Source organism: Helianthus annuus, chromosome 12 (assembly GCF_002127325.2).
Source record: "Helianthus annuus cultivar XRQ/B chromosome 12, HanXRQr2.0-SUNRISE, whole genome shotgun sequence".
In the NCBI taxonomy this organism is placed as follows: Eukaryota; Viridiplantae; Streptophyta; class Magnoliopsida; order Asterales; family Asteraceae; genus Helianthus; species Helianthus annuus.
The window spans coordinates 13,303,273-13,323,335 of record NC_035444.2 but is presented as its reverse complement, the minus strand read 5'-3'; the positions used below and the strand labels follow the sequence as shown (position 1 = coordinate 13,323,335).

Genomic DNA, 20,063 nt, shown 5'->3' with positions numbered 1-20,063 from the left:
ACCACCCACCCCATCCTCCTTGTTACGAGTCACGGTGTGTTTTCCTTATGCAGGAGACAGATCAGCGGACGATCCAGCCACCGATTCTCGGAAAGAAGGGATTAACCCTACTTGACGAGACCAGTGAATTAACCTTTCTTGGTTAACCACTCTTTCATTAGTTTAAATATCAGTGTGTGAAAATAGATGATCAGGTAAATCAAGGGGTTTTTTGTTTAGCTCTTAGTAAAGCTTTTAATGGTTCAGACAATTTGTTTTGCGAGTAAATGTCTGACTGATTCAAATTTATAACATTCTTACATGGTTAAGACCTTATTTAGCACTAACGATCTAGAAGACATCTAAACTGAAGAAAAACCCAAAAACTTTATCTTCCTGTTTCGCCGGGGTGTGTGGCTATCTTCCCCTGTCTCTTCCATCTTTGACCTGAAAACCCTAATTTTCATTCACTTCTATGAACTTCACACTTACACCCACTCTTTAAACCCATATCCCGACTGAATGACCTCCTCATGCCTTTATTAGGTACACCAATCCCCCCTCAAATCTTCCAATATTCTCCATATTCACATCAATTCATAACTATATTAACAACAATTCATAACTGTGTTTATTTTGCAGGTATCTCTATTCCACAATCATCGTTCAGGAACAACCCGTATTCAGTCGGATTCCAGAAACTTCATCATGTTTCCTTTCTATCTACCGGTTCCAGATGGAGATATTTTCACAATCCGGTCAGCGGTCAGGTGAACCGTGTTGGACTTATTATTCGGGCAGTTGCAACCCTAGAACCTAGGGCTACTGATAAGAAGATTGTAAATGTTCCGGTTACTGATGATAAAGATAATGAGAAAGATAAACCCCCGGTTCAAGATGATAAGGAGTTGTTGAGACGGAATCGGATTTCGAAGGCGAATAAAGGGAAAGAAGCTTGGAATAAGGGGGTTAAGCATAGTCCGGGTACATAATTGTACATAATTAGTCACAGAATTCATGTGTTTATTCTTGTTGATATGACATGTGCTAATTTGCAGAAACGGTGGCGAAGATACGTGAGAGGACGAGGCTAGCGATGCAGTCTCCGCAGGTAGTTCGTTAATTTGGTTTGTGTTTGGATTTGAATTAGGAGAGAATCTTTAGGTTTGCAGTTTGGATTCAATATACGTGTGAACTGGTACCAAATATCGTTACGAATATATTGGTATGGTAGTATGGTACAGGTACGGGTATTTCGGTACGGTACCCGTTTTCGTACCATTTTATTTTATTTTTGAGCACTCGTACAAGAACTAAATAGTTAAAACCGGCACGAGTACCAAAATAGGTAAAATTGGTACAGGTATCAATATGATACGTACCAAATAGGTAGAATCGATACCAGTACTATAAATACCATAATACGAAATATAATATAATATAAAAAAATTAAAGTTCCATATAAAATTCGGTACCAGGCCCTTTTTTACACGTACCCGGATCGATACCAAAAGTACCGAATACCGAAATCAATAAAACTGGGTACCGATACATGTACCGAATACCTAAAATCGGTATGGGTACGGGTATTTGGGAAAAAAAGCTCATCCCTAACTATGTAAACAGTGGTAGTTGGTGGTGCCTGTTTTGACCCGTTGTAAAATTTGAGTAGAGACGTATTGACCCGTTGTGTAGTTTGAGTTACTCAGGTGATCCTGGGTACAAATTTTTTGTTGCCCATATCAACCTAATTGTTAAATAATGGGTTGTGGTCTTGGTTTTAAAAAGTGTGTGGCGCTTTGATGTGTTTTAATCGCAAAAGCTAATGCGTGATTCACGAAGCGCACGCGTCACGTATGCATGGCATTTGTTATTAAAAGGATACTAAAAGATAATTTTTAGATATATTTTAACTTGCTAACCTTTAAATAATGAAGTATAAGATATTCTCATTATATTTGGTCAGATTTGCTCAGGCGATGGTCTAATTTGTTCAAATACTCAAACCTATTGCTCAATCAATGGTCAGATTTGAAAAACTCAGACCCATTACAATCGAAGGTCTAATTTGTTCAAATACTGGCTTAGCGCATAAGGCGTCACATCTGCAGCTATGAGATTTGATGCGTGCGTTGTGTGTTTCTGATGCACACGTTTTTTTTTTTTCATGATTGTCACCTCAAATTTACGCCATCTGTCCATGCAGGTCAAGATGAAAATGCTTAAGGGCATACATAATCAAACGTAGGTCTCTTTTCCTTTTATTCTTCAATGCCATTTCTTTAACTTTCTTGTGTCGATTCGACGTGTTAACAGTTAAAACTTAATTCTTTAAACGTTTAAATGGGTTTCCATCCCCTTATGCTGCTTTCAAATTTTAAAACATTGTGCAGTCAAGAAACAAGATTAAAGATTGCGGCTGCAGTCAAGTCCACGTGGGACAGGAGGAGGTTCAATCAGAGGATGATAGCACGGTGTTACCATGAGTGGCTTAATCTACTTGCAGAAGCTTCTAGAAAGGGCCTTGGTGGCGAAGAAGAACTGCAGTGGGACTCCTATGAGATAATTAACGAACAGCTCGGTAAGGAGTTTCGAGAAGGTATGGAATCAAGAAAGGAGAAGCGTGGGTCGGGACCAGGAGTAAGAGCGCCCAAAACCCTTGAGCAACGAAGGAAAATCTCGGAGGCCATTGCTGCCAAATGGGCTGACCCTGTAAGTTTTTTGTTACACAGAATTAGGCCTGTAAATGAACCGAACAAACACGAAGAGAGGCGTGTTTGTTCATTTAACTTTAACCGAACATGAACATTAAGAAAATGGGTATGTTCGTGTTCGTTTACGTTTGACGTTTGTTCGTTTAGAACTAAACGAACAGTTCACGAATGTAAAATGTAAACGGACATATAAACAAACAAAACTTAAACGAACATAATTTAAGAAACATAAACGAACACAAATGAACATAACCGAAATAACATAAATGAACACAATAAACGAAGACTGTTAATTACAATAAGTTCCACCGTAAAGCTAATTTTTATTACTAGAAAGCCTAATTACTAATTATTTATATTTATATAAGTAGTTAGTTATAGAGCCGCTTTTATGTTTATATTTATATAAATATAACTACTTAAATGAACGAACATAAACGGACGCTCACAAACATAAATGAACGAACAAAACATGTGTTCATGTTCGTTCGTTTAATTAACGAACAAAAAAATTTGTTCATGTTAGATCATTTATTAAATGAACATAAACGAACATCCCGCCGAACAATTTCACGAACAGTTCATAAACGTTCGGTTCTTTTACAGGCCTACACATAATGGATTCATTCTGAACCGAACCATCTTACTCAGTTTCAGATTGATGGTTTATGGGTTAAAAAGGTTACCTTTTTTTAATAGGCATACCGCGATCGGGTTTACTCTGGCATGGCTAAACGCTGTGGCAAAAATTCTTCTGCAACTAGAGATCCAGAATGGGGGACGAAAAATAAGGAACCTAAAAAGGTCAAACCCGTGAAAATGACTGACGGGTTATATAATGTCAAGATTAGAAGTCAACCGACCAAGTCAAAGACAAGTAGCGGTCCTATAAAGATGCCACAGGCTAGATTCAAGGATCCGCAGGCGAGATACAAGTTAGAAATGATAAAAAGTATTAGAGCACGTAGAGCAGCTTCAGATCCTAAAATAAGCGAAGCTATCTTAAGAGCCAAGTGAGTTCGCGTTTCAAATCTTAAAGGGTGTTTGGCTGTGTTTTGAAAGTGATTGTCTACGAGCCGAGCCGAGCCCAAGCTCGGCCAGGCTCGAGCTCGATTAACTTATGAGAGCTCGGCTCGATTCGAGCTTTGTTTTCAAAGCTCGAGCTCGGCTCGTTTGTATTTTATCAAGCTCGAGCTCAGCTCTTTTATTATCTATTAATTAATATATTAAATAAAAATAATATAAATAATAGACTTTTTAGGCCTGCGAGCTCGATAAGTAAAGCTCGGGCTCGTTTACTAAATAAGCTTATTTCTAGGTTCGAGGTCGGCTTGTAAACAAGTTTAAATAAGCTCGGCTCGTTTACACTAAGTCTCGATAAGGCTTGACGAGCTTAACGAGCTTCACATGTGAGGCTCGAGCTCGGGCTCGATAAACAAACGAGCTTTGTTTTGAGGCTCAAGCTCGGCTCGGGCTCGATAAGGCTGGGCTCGTTTAGAGCTTTTTCTCGAGCCGATCTCGAGTAGCTCGCGAGCCGCTCGGCTCGTTTGCACCCCTATCATTTGACATTACAGTATTATCACTTTCACGACATAATATCGAACACCCTTTTAATTTTAATCACTTTAAAGTGTGTACTGATGTTGAAGAAATTGTTTTTTCAGTATTTTAATTAGTGAAGCTCAGAGAGCTGCGGATGCATTAGAGGCTGCCGCTGCAAAGAGTCCAATGGCTAAAGCTTCATTAATTGAAACCCGGAAGTTGATTGCTGAAGCGATGAGTTATATCAAGTCCGTAGAGACGGTTAATAATGGATCTTTAGGGGCTGATTCTGACGAGGAGGAGATAGCTGAAGGTGTAAAGGAAATAGAACAAGAAGAACGAGTGAACGGAACCCCATCTGTAGAAATTGCGAAGCTTGGTGAGGTGGGCCTGCAAGTGAATGTGAATGGAACAGCTCGTGTTGATCTATCTTCATCACCATCATCCTCTTCCTCATCATCGTCATCAATAGATTCAATATTGTCATCATCTTCTTCATCGTCATCATGGAGTGATTCGAGTTTGAAGAGGAAGGAAGTGAAAAAAGATGGTGAGAAACAGGAAAAAAGAGGCAAAGGAAGAAGATGGATTTGTGGGAGGCTTGTTGAAGTTGAAGATGAAGATGAAGATGAAAGATGAGGACCAGTAGTAGTAGTAGTAGTTATGGTAGTTGTTTGTACAAGTATAATATTATTCTAGACTCAAAAGCATATGATGTTTTGCCCTTTATGATCTATGCTTCCAACTTTTTGTCCTCTCATTTCTCAACTTTTTTCCATTTGGGGTCTATCCGGTTGTGTTTTCTCTAACGGATGGAACATGTTATGTTAAACGGGCCAAACAAGTTGAACGTTTGGTTTTAAAAAAGAACGAAACATCATGAGACGTTTAGGTCACAAAAGCCGAGGGGTGAGCGATCGCAAGGTGTTTGGTATTAAAGCCATAGATGATATTTTAACCTATTAATTTTGAAACACCAAGTATACATTATTAGAACATATATAAAAAATCAGCTTCAGGATACAACTAGAGAAGTAATGTACAACAAAGCAAAATAAGCATGCATGAGGTAAAGGTAGTTTACACAAACTTCATACATATATAAAACAACATTTATTACAATGTTATATTTTTATAAGGCAAACTTCTGGTATCCCAGTGAGCCAGTTTCTATATCTCAACTCATTGGTCGATTTGAGTGAAATTGTGGTCGATCTTCAACCTTCTCCCTCAAGGCAACATATGCGCGCATCAAGCGATGCAGCTGCCTTAGACAAAAATCACCACCTCAAAACTACGTTGTGTAAACCTCCCCTTGGGTGTTTTTAACCCACTGAGGTCTGAACATTTTCAAAAGTGCATTATTAACATATAAAACCTAGCCTTTTAGATTATTTTTATTCAAAATAGTTTAAGGGGAAATTGGATTTTAATAACCGTACCTAAAGGTGTTTGGCCACTGACAGTCTCACCTTTTAACTATATTGCCTTTAACAGTCCTCAGTTAAAAAAGCTTAACTCCGTTAAGTTTTTTTACGAATTACAAACTAATGTTTTAGGGCTTTGGATCTGAACGAGGATACCAGTCGATTAATGTAAAACTTACCTCGAAAATTTGCTCCAAACGACAAAAACGGTGCTTCAATTCAGGTGTTTAAACTTCCAATTAACAAAAATCAAGCCGAGGTAAGTTTTACATCAATCCACTCGTATCCTCATTCTCATCAAAAACCCTAAAACATCAGTATGTAATTTGAAAAAAACTTAACTCCGTTAAGCTTAAATAGGGACCGTCAGTGAAAATATTCAAGGGTGAGATCGGTAATAGCCAATAACGTCTACTTAATGATAAAATATTTTGGACTGAACCGGTTTCTTTCAAATAACAAAGGTCCCTAATTGAAAACAAAAATTAACAAAGGGTTAGGTTAGTTAACAAAACATTCCAGTCACCTCACCTTGTATCGCTAGCAGAAAGCCAGAAACAAATAATCTGGCCGCTCCTCTATGCATTGATTCAACCTCCTGATTTCAATCTTCAACTGAATCAACAAATTCTGTTATTCTGTTTCTCACTTCAATTCACGCATTTTCATCGATCTAATTCAACCACCACCAACAACATTTCACCGCTTCATGCGTGTTAGTTAGGTCACACAACGATCAAACATGAGAGCCAGATTATTAGTGTTCCCGATCAAAGGAAGAAACTGGTGCTTCATGCGATCGGTTGACCGCTCAAACGCACAATCGCAATCTTCACAATCTCCTACAACGTTTAAACAGCTTTGGGAGAAAGTTTCTTCGTCTTCTCATAAATCCACTGCTGCTAATCTCGAGATTTGTATCGATTTTGCAGCTAATAAGGCACGTTGTTCTGTTTTTGCCTTTGTTTATACTGATATTGTTGATGATTTGTTATAATTTTGTGTTTGTGTAGATGAATAAGGCTTGGGCTGGTTTGGAGAAGGCGCCTCAAGGGAGTTTCAAGAATAAAATTCATAGGTATTTTGTGGTTATTGTGTGATGTCATGTTGATGTTGTTTTTATGTGATGTATAACAGTATAAGTGATTGATTGTGATGTTTTTTTCGGTTTTGATGTGTAGTTTGGGATTAAAGCTTTTGTCGCGTGTTAAGCCGTCTGAGATATTTTTGAAATCGATACCGAAGCAGTTAAATGGAGTTGAGGTTGTCTTCCCATCAAGGTTTGTTTTGGTTCTTTTTAGTATATCATCTTTTATAGAAAATTGAGATGCATAAGGCTGTGACAATGACATAAACATAAACGCTTGTGCATGTTGGTTTAGTTGGGATACGTAAGGCGGTTATGTAACCACATAACCGCCTAGTTAGCATCAGGTACAAGTGCTTATGTGGTTCTCGCGTTTTCGATTTATAAATGGTTCTGTGGACGCGACCAATCGACCGTGTATATGTGTTTTCATCTTATACGAGTGTGTATATGTAGTGTCATACCGCAGTTGGCCAGAATTCTATTTTAAAAACTTAGGCGGTAACAAATAGATCGTTTGTAACACCCCAATATATGAAAATAGCAAATGACATTGCGTTTCTGGAATTACAGACTATTTCAAAATAACTCACCAATATAGATTACATATATCTTAGACACCACATCAGAAAGTATGCATAACAGCTACTACAACTACAAGGTTACTACTAATCTTAACTATTACAACAGATCTGGATTTAGTGAGGATGGGGGGGGTGGGGGGGGTGGGGGGGGGTGGGGAGATAGTGCACGGTCCTCCCAACCGCCGGAGTGATCCCACTCCGGGAGCCGCTACCCGACCAAGCTAGCTCCGCGGTGAATTCCCCATGCCGAGTTCTTACCCTGGGCGACATATGCCGCTCCCAAGACACGAACCCGGTGCCTCTGGGAAGAGGTGGGTGTCGGTGGCCAACTGGGCTACCCCAGTTGGTTTGGATTTAGTGAGGATGACATCAATAGAAAACTTATATCATATTAAAATGTTGTTATCTTTATTGTAAGCATATGTACCAATAATGCCACTTCAAATTCTATAAACAACGAAAATCCGATGTGCATTTAAAACCATGGTTTTCGTGTGTGCCCAGATTTTACAAATTACATAAACTCACCTCCTCTAGATCTCTTGTGAAAGACTTTGCAACCCATACAGTCACACAGAAAAGAATTGCTATAATCAAACAGGCATCCTATGTCTTGGTAACAACTAACAAGATGCATGCCATGGTACCATAAACATGCCATAATTAGGCCTTACCAAGTCCAACCACTCACCAGGGAAGGCCAGAATTTGGTTGCATAACAAATGACAAGCCAAACTACTAGGTAATCAACCAAACAACAACACCTAAAAGTCAAACAAGGATAAATGGTCTATCTTGCAACTTTACAATCTGAATCTGTATTTGTCTTCTTTCTTTCCACACCAACCGTGTTTTACTTGTTACTATACTGATATTTAAATAACCATTGCGTTATAACATTTTGATGATAGCACCTTTTGTGCATTCAAACCTTGGTTTTAAAATGCGTGATGCGCTCCGATGTGTTTTGATCCCAAAAGCCAATGCGCGATGCGCAATGCATGATGCGCACGCATCACGTACGTGAGGCGTTTGTTATTTAAAAAATATTTATAGATAATATTTTAACTTGTTGACTTTAAACACTAAAAATTTAGAGATCAAGATAAATAAATACAAATATAACCAAAATAAGCCTTGAACTCTTAAGTGTACAAGTAGTCTATGCAAAAGGTACAAGTAATATATGTAAGAACTGATTTAACAACTTCATCAGCTCATTGTACAAGCTAGTAAGCACATTCTATAAACTCATTGTACAATTTTACTCTATAGTGGTCGATTTCAGAAGCGCATCAGGAGCGCATTATGCGATTTAGGGCGCATCATCCTCGCATCATGTATCACCTGATGCGATCTCATCAGCGCGTCGTGCGCATCACGCAATATGCGCGCATTTAAAAATCAAGATTCAAACACACATTCACCTGCCCATTTATTTCTCTGGATTTCTAGGTTAAACAACACCCATTTCAACCAAAACCATCATCACCATGTATGCATCCCCATTAACAGCTCAACAAGCAATAAATATGCATCTATTACCACTCTAAATATCGGATAAGATTAGGGAGGGGGGATTGAGATGGTTTGGGCATGTGAAGCGGAGGCAAACGACAACACAAGTTAGAGTAGTGGAAACTCTTACTGTGGAGGGGAGGAGAGGAAGAGGCAGACCCAAACTGACATGGGAAGAGCAGATTAGGCATGATTTACTAGAGTTGCATCTTTTTGAGGACATGGTCCAAGATAGGACTTCGTGGAGGCGTAGGATTAGGGTTAAGGACTTCTAGAGGATATTGCAGTAAGGTCTTAGGTGTATTTTAGGGACGTAGGTTTTTCTTATTCTTTAAATGACTTTACCAGTGATTGACTTCTTGTGTATATGCCCGAATGATGTTGTATGCTATTATACATGGTTTACATTATACTGTGTCACTCGGATCTCTTTCTTGGTATAGGTGACTTCTTTTTTCTATATATATTCTTTGACTTAATGTGTTGGTTTGTTGTTCGTTTTGGAGCCGAGGGTCTCTTCTGGAAGCAGCCTCTCTATCCCTAGGGACAGAGGCAAGGTCTGTCTACATCCCACCCTCCCCAGACCCTATGAGTAGCTTTGCTATTTGTGGGATTTACTGGGTATGGTTGTTGTTACTGTTGTTGTTGTACCACTAATACCCTATCTCCACCTATTAAGGGCAAAACAGAATAATAAATCATTTATTGCTAAACAAACCATCCCCAGCTAGGTGGATGCAAGATTAAACTTAAAATATCTAAACACTCAGCCATTTACACGTTTTATAATTCCAATTGCACTAGTTCTAAATTCTGTTAAATAAGTATTCTACCCTTGCAAATGATTCCCAAGTATTACATATCACCCAAGAACATTATATTTTTAATACTTCGAGGCTTCGAGCTTTTTCTGAATGTTACACCGTTTACTTAACTAAAATCACTAGAATAGATATTTATTTTATAAGTTTAATGATCAAATTAGTATGAAGATAATGCTGGACATCGCTGAATACTGACTCTTTGTGTTTGATCTGTTTGTAGCTTAAATCCAAGGCTTGTTCGACGAAGATTAAGGCATATTGCTTTAAAGTAAGTTTTAGCATTATTAGAAGTTTTTGTTGATTATTAAATTTTTAGTTTTGTTGTATATGTTCTTGTTAATTGTTTTTTTGTGATGACCACACACAAAGTAAGTTATCACATGAAAAATGTAGTTACTTGAGTATGGCAGTTTTACTGCGTTGTCATTTTCAAGGTTTTAATGTTTAAATGTCTTTGATAAAGTGGCACCTATACTTTGTGTCTTTTTGTATATCTCGTTGTAATAAACGTTATTAGTCGTTAGTCGTTACGCTAATTTTACGACCTTTCAAGTGTAATTAGTTTGTCTAATCCATGGTATTTTATTGTGTTTTGTTGTTGAATGTAAAGTGAATTCTTTCTGATCTGCAGGGGGACTATTGTTCACAAGAATTACTTTTATGGATCTGTGACACTGCTCCCAGTTACCTCTGCTTTTGCTGTATGTAAATCTATGCACAATTGATTCTGAAATGCATAGTATATATAATTTCTTGTTCTGCAAGACTTGTATCACTAGGGCTGGCAATAGATATCTGTATAAGACACGATTAAACCTGTTTACTAAAAAAGTACACTACTTGGTTTTTTACTTTTTTAAAAATAAATAGAATTAGGAGGCTATGATCAATCATTTCTTCTCTTTGGTACATAAAACATACAACTGTGCTATAGACATGAGATATAAATTAGTTAAACAAGTTATATTCATGTTTAATACTTATGTTATTCGCGTCGTCAGAGACCTGTTAAACCCGATAAGACACGATTTGCCAGCCATATGTATCACATTGAAATTTAGATTATTTTATAATAAAGTACATTTTCAAAATGCTATTCATTCACTTCTAATCAGTGTTTAGACTGCTGTAAGGCTGGTTCTTTTTAGAGTTAAGTTTCATTTTGCTCCCTGTGGTTTGGTTATTTTAACGGTTTTGCTCCAATAGTTTAAAAATAGCCATTTTCCTCCCTGATCTTTCAAGTTTGTCGCCAGTTTGCTCCCTGGCTCTAACTCAGTTAAAACGTTCAATTAAAAGTATGGGTATTTCGGTAGTTTACTCCCTGGCTCTAACTCAATTAAAACGTTTAGTTAAAAGTCGCGGTAGTCGTGGTCAGCAGGTGGTAGTTGCAGGTGGTGGTGGATGGTTGTGGATGGGGTGGTGGCCGGTAGAAAGAGCGGTTGGAAAGATGGGGGATAAGAAAAGAATTACTTATATACATGTAAATAAACAAGTTATAGGTTTATTTAGGTGAAAATACTTACATGCCCTTGCTTTTATCTATAAAATTACCAAAATACCCTTCTAGTTAAAGGGTTTTTTGGATGGAGTTAGAGGCCGAGAGCAAAATGACGATAAGTTAGAAAAATCAGGGAGGAAAATGGCTATTTTTAAACTATTGGGGCAAAACCGTTAGAATGACCAAATCACATGGAGCAAAATGGAAGTTAACTCTTCTTTTTAAGTACTTCCTGCAAAGATTTACCTATTTTTTCTTTTTTTTTTATCAGGTTCTACCTTTGCCAAATGTACCCTTCTTTTGGATCTTATTCCGCACTTATTCCCACTGGAGAGCTCTTAAGGTGAGTTAAGCTTTTGAAACCATGTAAACTAGGCTATGCAGTTAATGCGGTAAAAAATCGGATATCGGTAATCGCGGTGGGATATCGGTAATTTTAATATCATGCTGCTGAATTTATGTATGTAGCAATTTAACACTAACAATTCAGTATACTCTCCTAACATTAACAAATTAACCTTTTGCAACTTGCAAAACGCTAATAATTGTAGCAAGTAGGAACTCACTAAGACTTAAAACACCAACATATAACACTGACAAACTTAAAAGTTAAAACATAAAAACACTAATAGCAGCAATAAGAAGAAAGACGGATGCTAGAACTAAGAAGAAATGTACTGATATTGGGAATTTCGGTGATATATCAGTCAATATTGTCGGTAATACCAGTACCGATATTCAGGGGCGATGCTTTGAAGGGGCCGGGAGGGGCGCCCGACCCCCCGAACTTTTCGGCCAGTAGTGTTATATATGTAGTTTTCGTATAGAAATTTTTGGGTATATATGTTTTCGACCCCCGGTTCTATAGAAATTTTTTGGTATATACGTTTTCGACCCCCCCGTAAAAAATTTCAAGCTTCGCCACTGCCGATATTTGACACCGATATTTTACATGGGGACCGATAACCGATATATCACCTATATTAGCTGCATAGCTATTAACTATGTGTCATTAGTTGCTTTATCATGGTTCTCTAACGATCATTTCTTGCTTTATCATGCAATATTGTTATGTGTCTTGTCATGAATCTTTGCACGCATCCTAACCTTTTTTTTATTTTTTGCTTTTTGTTTTGTGTTTCTTTTATGAATTATGTTGTGATGGATTTAAACTCGCGTATTGCCTTAATCTTCAGGGAAGTGAGAAGCTTCTCGAGCTGGTATCAGATTCCTCAAAGAATCAGAACTCTCATGAGAAAGACCATGTGAATGAAGCAGCGGAAAATGACTCCAAGAAGGAAACTCACCCGCCACTGGTAAATTACACCTTACAGTCTTTGTAATATCAGTTGATACATTATGAATCTTATTATCTTTATAAATATTCATTTAAGATAACTATAAATATGTGTGCAGGTAATGCAAGCATCTGAGGAGCTTGAAAGACTTATTGGAGATGGAAATGATGTTAGCAAGTGTACATTAAAAGAGATTAGCAAGGTGTTCGATTTGAATACAACGGACGTTCTAAAATACCATCAACAACAAAACTAGTTGCACTTGTTTTAGGAATAATAAGAGAAAGATGGAAAATTTTGATTTGTTCAGCCATGTATTTAAAGACAGACATGGATGGATCTCATTGATTGTTTTGTTTCTCAAATTCTTCACATGTTCAATGATTATTAACACTTGTGTTACTGCTGTTGCAGTTGCTTTATTTCATAACTCATTAGGAGGAAATGTGTACTCCTTTTGTATGCTGTAAATGTGTACAGGTTGTTTGCTTTTGCTGTAGCTAAAAAGTGTGAACTGTCATAAGTTTAACACATGAAAAGTCATGGTTTATGCAGTATGCTCGTACGGGGTGAATGGGATTTGTTTGTTAAAATTACAAGCTCGAATGGTGTGTTCAAAGTAATGAGTAGCATAAATCTAACTGTCTTGTTTTGAAGTAAGACAACTTTTTTATGTGGACAATGTGTTCGAACTTAAAGAAAAATCTTTCAGGGTTTCTTGATATAATGCATTGACGCTTCTGCATCCCAAACCATCTCATATTCGTAGTTTTCATCTTCATCCTTTCCTTTTATAACTTCCGATATATAATGTTTTATTAAAAAAACAAATATGATTTTGCGATGTGCTTATTTTTATCTAGGTTCTGACATAAATTTTAATAAATCGGAGCCGTATCAAATATAAAGTTTTGTAAGTCGTTATAGAATTTTATATTCGATACGACTGAAACAACTTATTCGATTGTAAATTAATTCCCCAAAATCGAAACAGCTAAGTTGGTTGATTCAAGCAGGCTGGTTTCATACAGGTAGTTTTTTTTGGGTTTTATTCTTGTTTGTTTAAATTTGTTTTGTTCTTATCAAGTTTATGCTTTTTCCTTAGTTTCTTTTCATTGTTTGGATAGCATGGATCGACAAATTGACAGTAACACTTGTTTTTAACTATGCACGGAAGAAGCACGGGCGTATTGAATACGCACGTCTCGCTCCTTCAAACGGCCATCTCCATGCGTTCCTCGGCCATTGGCAGCGCAATGCATGTGAGGATTACCAAAGTTGTAGGCGTCCCCTTTAATACATTTATTTGCAACCACATTATAGAGTTAACATCCTGTGCAAACAGTAACTATAAAAACAGTGAGTATAGATCTCAGTCATCCAAAATTTAAATCAAGGGTTGGTGTTGATTACAGATCTAACCCTTACGATTAATAATTAGTACTAAGAGGCTTAGGGGTAATTTGTTTATCGATATAAAATAGGGGTTAAAGAAGACGATTCTAAGAAAGAGATTGATGTAATTGATGTTGCATCTGGTTCAACAAAAAAAAAACCGAAGCAAGAGAAAGATTTATAATGGCAACTAGACGTTTGCAACATTCGCTTTAACAGTCTATTTTTATGCGTTTTTAATTTCACCACGCACAAAAAAGGAAAAGGGTGACAAGATTGAGGCGATCAAGGTGACATCAAAGACCCCAAAAGGTTTGCAACATTCATATATTGTTGAAGTGGTATTTACGTTTTGAATGATTTTTATGCATGTTTAGTTTCAACACGTACCAAAAAGGAAAATGGTGACAAGATTTAGATGATTAAGGTGCCGTTTGAAAATCCTATCAAAACGAAAACAATGTTGAAGTTACACAAGGTAATAACGGTACGTAACAATGATAGATATGTTATGTGTTAAATTTTTAGTTAATGTTTTTTTAAGGTGGGAAATTAAAGAAAGAACAAAAATGTACAACTCGAGATAATGACTCATATGACAATTTTGTAAACCCTCCGAAATGGAATAAAGTGGCGCAGGCTCGAGCTCTGACTCGATAAATGAGCTATATTTTAGGCTTGAGCTCATTAAGGCTCGGTTTGTTCGAGCTTTTAACCGAGCCAATCACGAGTAGCTCTCGAGCCTCTGGGCTTATTTACACCCCTAGGATTTTGGTTGGTTTCAAATTATAACCATTAAACTAACACCTTGAATGTCGGTACACTTGATCAGGGATGTACTAGGTATATCAATGGGTCTGGGTCCTATAGAGGTGACTGATGTTCCAAGACCCGATATGCGATATACACTTGTAGCTGAATGGGGGAGGCATGTTAAGTTCACGGCTGAATTGCCACGAGTTGGAAAGATTATCGAGTTTATAGGAGCATCAAAGGATTCTAGAAGGATGTATCTCCTAAATTTTTTGGTGGTGTTTAACTCGATAATGGGTGAGATGAAAAAATCTTCAACCTGTAACATGTCATCCCTACCATCATTGACTAGTAATGCGAGTATAGAGAAATTGAATTGGTGCGGGTACATGCTCAAGTGTTCGAATAAAACAAAGCGCAAATTGAGTGGTAAATGGCAGTACAACGGGCCACTAATAACTACTTGTGGTAAATATCAGAATAGTTTTGACCAAAGTTCGATTAGTAGTTTTGCTCGAGTAAAAGGTACATGCCTCTACTACTGCCCCATGCTCAGCTATATGAGTAACAGTACAATGATCATGATCATGACCAGACAAAACAAGTACTTGTTAATGCCCTCAGCTGTTTCATTTGACATTATCTTCATCGATCATGATTTATGTTTTATGGGAATGAAGATGTCACATTTCTCCTCCATCAATGAGCTACTAGAGCATGGCAATAGGATATCAGGCCTGAGTTTGGAAAAGAAGGTCGCTCACTTGGTCATGTATTCGGTCTTATGGGCAATTTGGAAAAATAGGAACTCATGGATATTCTCCACAAATAAGGCATCGGCGGAGCAGCTTATGGAAGATATCATCATCAACAGCTTTAATTGGATCAAAGGGAGGGCCGAGAACACCATTAACAGATTGGGATAGATGGAAACCATGTCCATTTATAGGTTTATTTAAAATTGAAGTTTCGGATGTATCAGGGAGTCAGGTCTGCTTTTATAATTTTGGCTTTGTAAGGGGTTTTTGCTAGTTTTCCGCTAGCCTCTTTGATACATAATCATTGTTATTGTTCAGAAAAAGAGTTAAAATAAATCCTTTTGCAAACACAAAAAAAAAATGTCTCCTAATGTTTTTCTTTAAATTTTTTTAATTTGGCACGATATTTCTAAGGGCTTTTTTAAGGGGATTGGAATCAGTGAACGAAATTGTAAGTTAGGGATTGGAATTAGTTCCACTAAAAAACTATGAGGTGCTTGGTTTATATATTGTTCAAGGAATTAGAATTTATAAAAGTTAAAATGATAAATTACATATACTTTATGAGATGCTTGGTCTAATCCCTTATTTCTTGACCAACGAACCAAACACATTTTTATAACATAACCAATTCCAATTGCGGTAAATTCCACAAACTAAACAAGAGGTTAATTGTACATAATGCTTGTAAAGTTAAATCATAAACTCGGCGACACTGTTGGCCCATGTTCTATGAATGTAAAAAATACCTCAAACAATAAACAACAGAGCGTTTACACTTGTAGGCAAAAAAACCATACGGAGAATTGGGCATTCAATGATTGTACTTGAAAGAAGTGAACATTTAAGTCACATATACTATTGACAATTTTGATTTCATTAACAATTTTCGTTGCGTTCTAGTGGTCGCGCCATAGCTATATGTGGTGTGACACCTACCGTCTCAAAGCGCTTCCAACACATCATTCAAGTGGGTGCGAGTTCAAGTCTTACTTAAAAAATACATATATGATATAAAGTGCATGAGAACCTTATCGTTAAAAGAGGACCAATATTAGACATAGATGTGACAATTTCCATCAACTTGCCTATATAACAAATTTGTTAAATTACAAGATTGTCTAAAAAGCAACATATCAACAATCAAACATGACATATACAAATAAAAACTTTGTGCACGTAATATTAAACAAAAGCTACTGTCACAAATGGGCATAATAAAAGCATGAGTTGGCTACCTTTTATTATTATCATTATTGGTAAAGCAAGCAATGTAATGTTGCTGCTGCTACAAAGATGGGATGTGAAAGATGAAAAGATCCATCTTTCTCACCCACTCCACCATTCATTACAACAACACACACACATCACACACACGCATGCATAATTACCACTTTGTAGATATAGGTAACATCTATATAAAGTCACTATCATCATCACCATCATCATCCTAATAAATCTGCAATCTACTTTACATCTTCTCTAACACCACCTATATTGGGTTTTTTTTTGGCGTTTTTTCCACACACAAAAAACGCCCAAACACGCCTCGGAACCGCCTCCGGGACGTTTTTTTTTTTTTTTTTGAAAAAAATGATGAGCATCCATTTTTAAACGCCTTCACTTGTTTCTTTGGCCAATAGCAATTTTTTGATTTTTTGATTTTTATTTTTTATTTAATTCTATTAGAATATCTAATCATTACAAGATTTCAAGCCCACTACACCTCTTTTAACATAATGCCGCATAATGCCCACATGCTGACTGGACCGCCAAATGGCGCAAAACGCCTAAAGCTGGGGGCATTATCTTTCCCTCCCACTACATGGTCTAATTATCATCACACAACATTAGAAGAACAATCAGATCCTACAAATTCAACATTTCATCACCAAATTCATACATAATCAAATCAAAAGCACCGTCTAACTAAGCATATGATTTTTGAAATCTTTAACGTGACTGATTGATTGATTTTTAAAATGTTGTGAAACACAGATCTATTAATAACCTCAATGAATTGACAAATTGAGGAATTCACAGACAAATTGCTAGTTCTTCCATTCAAATCATCGTCTGATAATGTTCATAACACAAGTAAATCATGACAAAATTACAATAAAAACGAGAAATATCACGAAGAAAAATGAGGACGAGGAGGTGGAGGAAGTAACTGATGAGTCGGATGCACCTGATTATTGCTTGTATGGTTACCAGAACCACCAGTAACAAACCGATGTTGTAGCAGCTGCGCCGCCGTCCACCGCCGCGCCGGATCTCGCTGCAAACAACACGAAATGAAATGACGAAAATCACGTGACGCCGTCGCCGGAGCTTCCGGTGGCTGTGACATACAAATCGCACACATCAAACTCGCCCAATCGCCTTGTCTACCAACAGCAAACGGAAACCGCCCTAAGTAAAACTCCAAAATACTCACACCGAAACTCCAAATATCTCCGGCGTAACCGTCGTATTTTCCGTGATTTAGATCTGTATTAATCCGTTCAGGACTCATGTACGCAATCGTACCTACAGAACTGTTACACGGATCCATCGTTTGCGCTAATATTCTCGAAACACCGAAATCGGCGATTTTCACTTGCTTTTTCGAATTGATTAACAGATTCGACGGTTTAATATCGCGGTGAACGATCTTCCTCCGGTGAAGGTAATAGATGCCGGAAAGCACCTGACGAGTGAGATCCGCTAACGAAGCTTCATGAGAGATATGTGTACCTTCTAGAGATCCACCGTCCATATACTCAAGCAAAACCTGGATCTCACCGGCTTGATCGAACATATCGTGACACTTCACGATGTTTAGGTTATCAACATCACGGAGGATCTCGATTTCGCGGCAGATCTGACGGCGGACGTCGTCCTCGTGGTTACCGTAGATGACTTTTAGTGCGAATAACCGTCCGGTGGGGCGGTGGATGACTTTGTAGACGGTGCCGCCGCTGCCGCTGCCGATTCGGTTCATCCGGTCGAAATCGGAGAGGTTAAACGGTTGTTGCGGTTGTTGTTTGGAGTTTGAGAGGTGTTGAGAGGCGTTTGTAGGTGCGGATGACGGTGGAAGAGGTAACGGAACTGCAATTTGTGGCTCGCGTTGTGGTAAGGGTAGGGTTAGGTCAGGGCGGCGGCGTGGACGGTTGAGATTCCGGCTGGCGGTTGGTGGCGGCTGAATCGGCTTCATGATTATTGATTGTGGAGTGTGTGATTGGTGTGTGTGGAGAGGTGAAAGAGGATTTATTGTGGGGAAGATGAGGGTTTAGAAATTGACTCCATTGTTGAAATATCAATTATACCATACAAATCCATGAGAGAGAGAGATAGAGAGAGGAGAGAGAGAAGGTTCTGGGGGAAAAAAGGAGGACGATGAATACGCGATTTTTTTAGATGTGTGTTACTTATAATAAAAACAAGTCACAAACTAATCTATTGATTTATATATCAAAAATGTTAAAAAGTCATCTTCAATGGTGTAGTTTAACAATAAGGGAGGAGTATCACTACATAATTAATTTTGGGTGCTACTTTTTATACCCCCCTAATTACTTTTTTCATCCTCCTTCTCTCACATATTTACAGGTGGGGCCCGCATGGGACCGACAGTTTTCCTCTCACAAGGGAGGGTATAATCAGAAAGGAGGAGGGTGTGTTTAGAATCAGCCTTAATTTTAAGTGACGGACTGGGTAAAGATTTTCATATTATTACGTACGCTGATTTGCATTCGCATTGAATTCATTTTCCCTATTTACTCCGCATTCTTTCGTATAATTACATTAATTTTTTTTACTAAAATTCTATAATTAACAAAATAGAGCCAGCATATGCGGTAAAAACCCAAAGTACAAAAACAAAAGAAAACAATCTAAACAAAACAACTACACCCACCAATTATTCTACTAACTCACTAAATCTCTAATATTAAAGTCCGTCCATCTCACCCATACAATATCATTAAGTTTCGCCCTGCTTTTTAACCAAATGAAGCTATCTGCCATTATCGTTTCTACTATATCGTTGCTGGTTCGCAGTTTATCTTCAAACTCCTTTTCATTTCGAGACTTCCAAATATTCCACACAGTTGTTTGAAACACTGTTCTAATGACTTTCTTCCACTCGTTTGATCCAGTTAAGTCGTTAACGTACTCTAAAGCTTCTCTACACCCGCAGAATTCAGTGGACGTTGGTATTTTTAGCCAAACGAGAATCTTTTTCCAAACAGATTTTGATGATGTAGATCCGCATATCACATGATCAACCGTTTCCTCTTGTATCCCACATCTTAAACATAACTGATTATTCATCGGAATTCTTCTTCTTATTAGTTCCTTTTTAATCGGGATTCTCACAATCATCGCTCTCCACGTAAAATAGTTAACTTTCAGTGGTAACCACTTATTCCAATATTTCCATTCTTCCTCGGTTTCGATTCCGTGTTGTTTGATTATCTTATTTCTGATCGCTGCAACCGAAAACACGCCTTTGTCGTCTGACTTCCATTTCCATCAATCCTCTCCAGGTTTGAATTTAACGCTATTTAATTGTTGCAACATTCTGGTCCATTGATCCCATTCCTCTTCAGTTTTTTCTGGTGGTCGTGCCCATCCTAGGTTCCACTGATTCTCATTCTCAAGCCTATAGGACAATCTGCCACTTTCGCTTGTCTCTTTGAA

General features: G+C 37.6%; 4 protein-coding genes across 4 annotated transcripts; 2 read left to right on the top strand and 2 right to left on the bottom strand.

The window, feature by feature from the left end:
- Nucleotides 1-325: 325 nt before the first annotated feature.
- On the top strand, nt 326-4,995 carry LOC110894155. The gene is made up of 7 exons (XM_022141342.2): nt 326-525; nt 622-963; nt 1,038-1,090; nt 2,186-2,223; nt 2,373-2,691; nt 3,393-3,706; nt 4,358-4,995. Exons 1-7 carry the CDS (start codon nt 513-515, stop codon nt 4,872-4,874), a joined length of 1,596 nt encoding a protein of 531 aa, XP_021997034.1. The 5' UTR covers nt 326-512; the 3' UTR covers nt 4,875-4,995.
- Nucleotides 4,996-6,192: 1,197 nt separating this feature from the next.
- Nucleotides 6,193-12,916, top strand: LOC110894154. Its single transcript, XM_022141341.2, has 8 exons — nt 6,193-6,602; nt 6,676-6,740; nt 6,844-6,942; nt 9,896-9,943; nt 10,307-10,376; nt 11,445-11,516; nt 12,370-12,489; nt 12,590-12,916. The coding sequence occupies exons 1-8, from the start codon at nt 6,405-6,407 to the stop codon at nt 12,725-12,727; spliced, it is 810 nt and encodes a 269-aa protein (XP_021997033.1). The 5' UTR covers nt 6,193-6,404; the 3' UTR covers nt 12,728-12,916.
- A 4,493-nt stretch (nt 12,917-17,409) lies between these two features.
- Nucleotides 17,410-18,777, bottom strand: LOC110894153 (mitogen-activated protein kinase kinase 5). The gene has a single exon (XM_022141340.2). The coding sequence runs from the start codon at nt 18,574-18,576 to the stop codon at nt 17,512-17,514; it is 1,065 nt and encodes a 354-aa protein (XP_021997032.1). The 5' UTR covers nt 18,577-18,777; the 3' UTR covers nt 17,410-17,511.
- A 512-nt stretch (nt 18,778-19,289) lies between these two features.
- Nucleotides 19,290-19,745, bottom strand: LOC110892477. Its single transcript, XM_022139637.1, has one exon. The coding sequence runs from the start codon at nt 19,743-19,745 to the stop codon at nt 19,290-19,292; it is 456 nt and encodes a 151-aa protein (XP_021995329.1).
- Between the last annotated feature and the right edge of the window lie 318 nt (nt 19,746-20,063).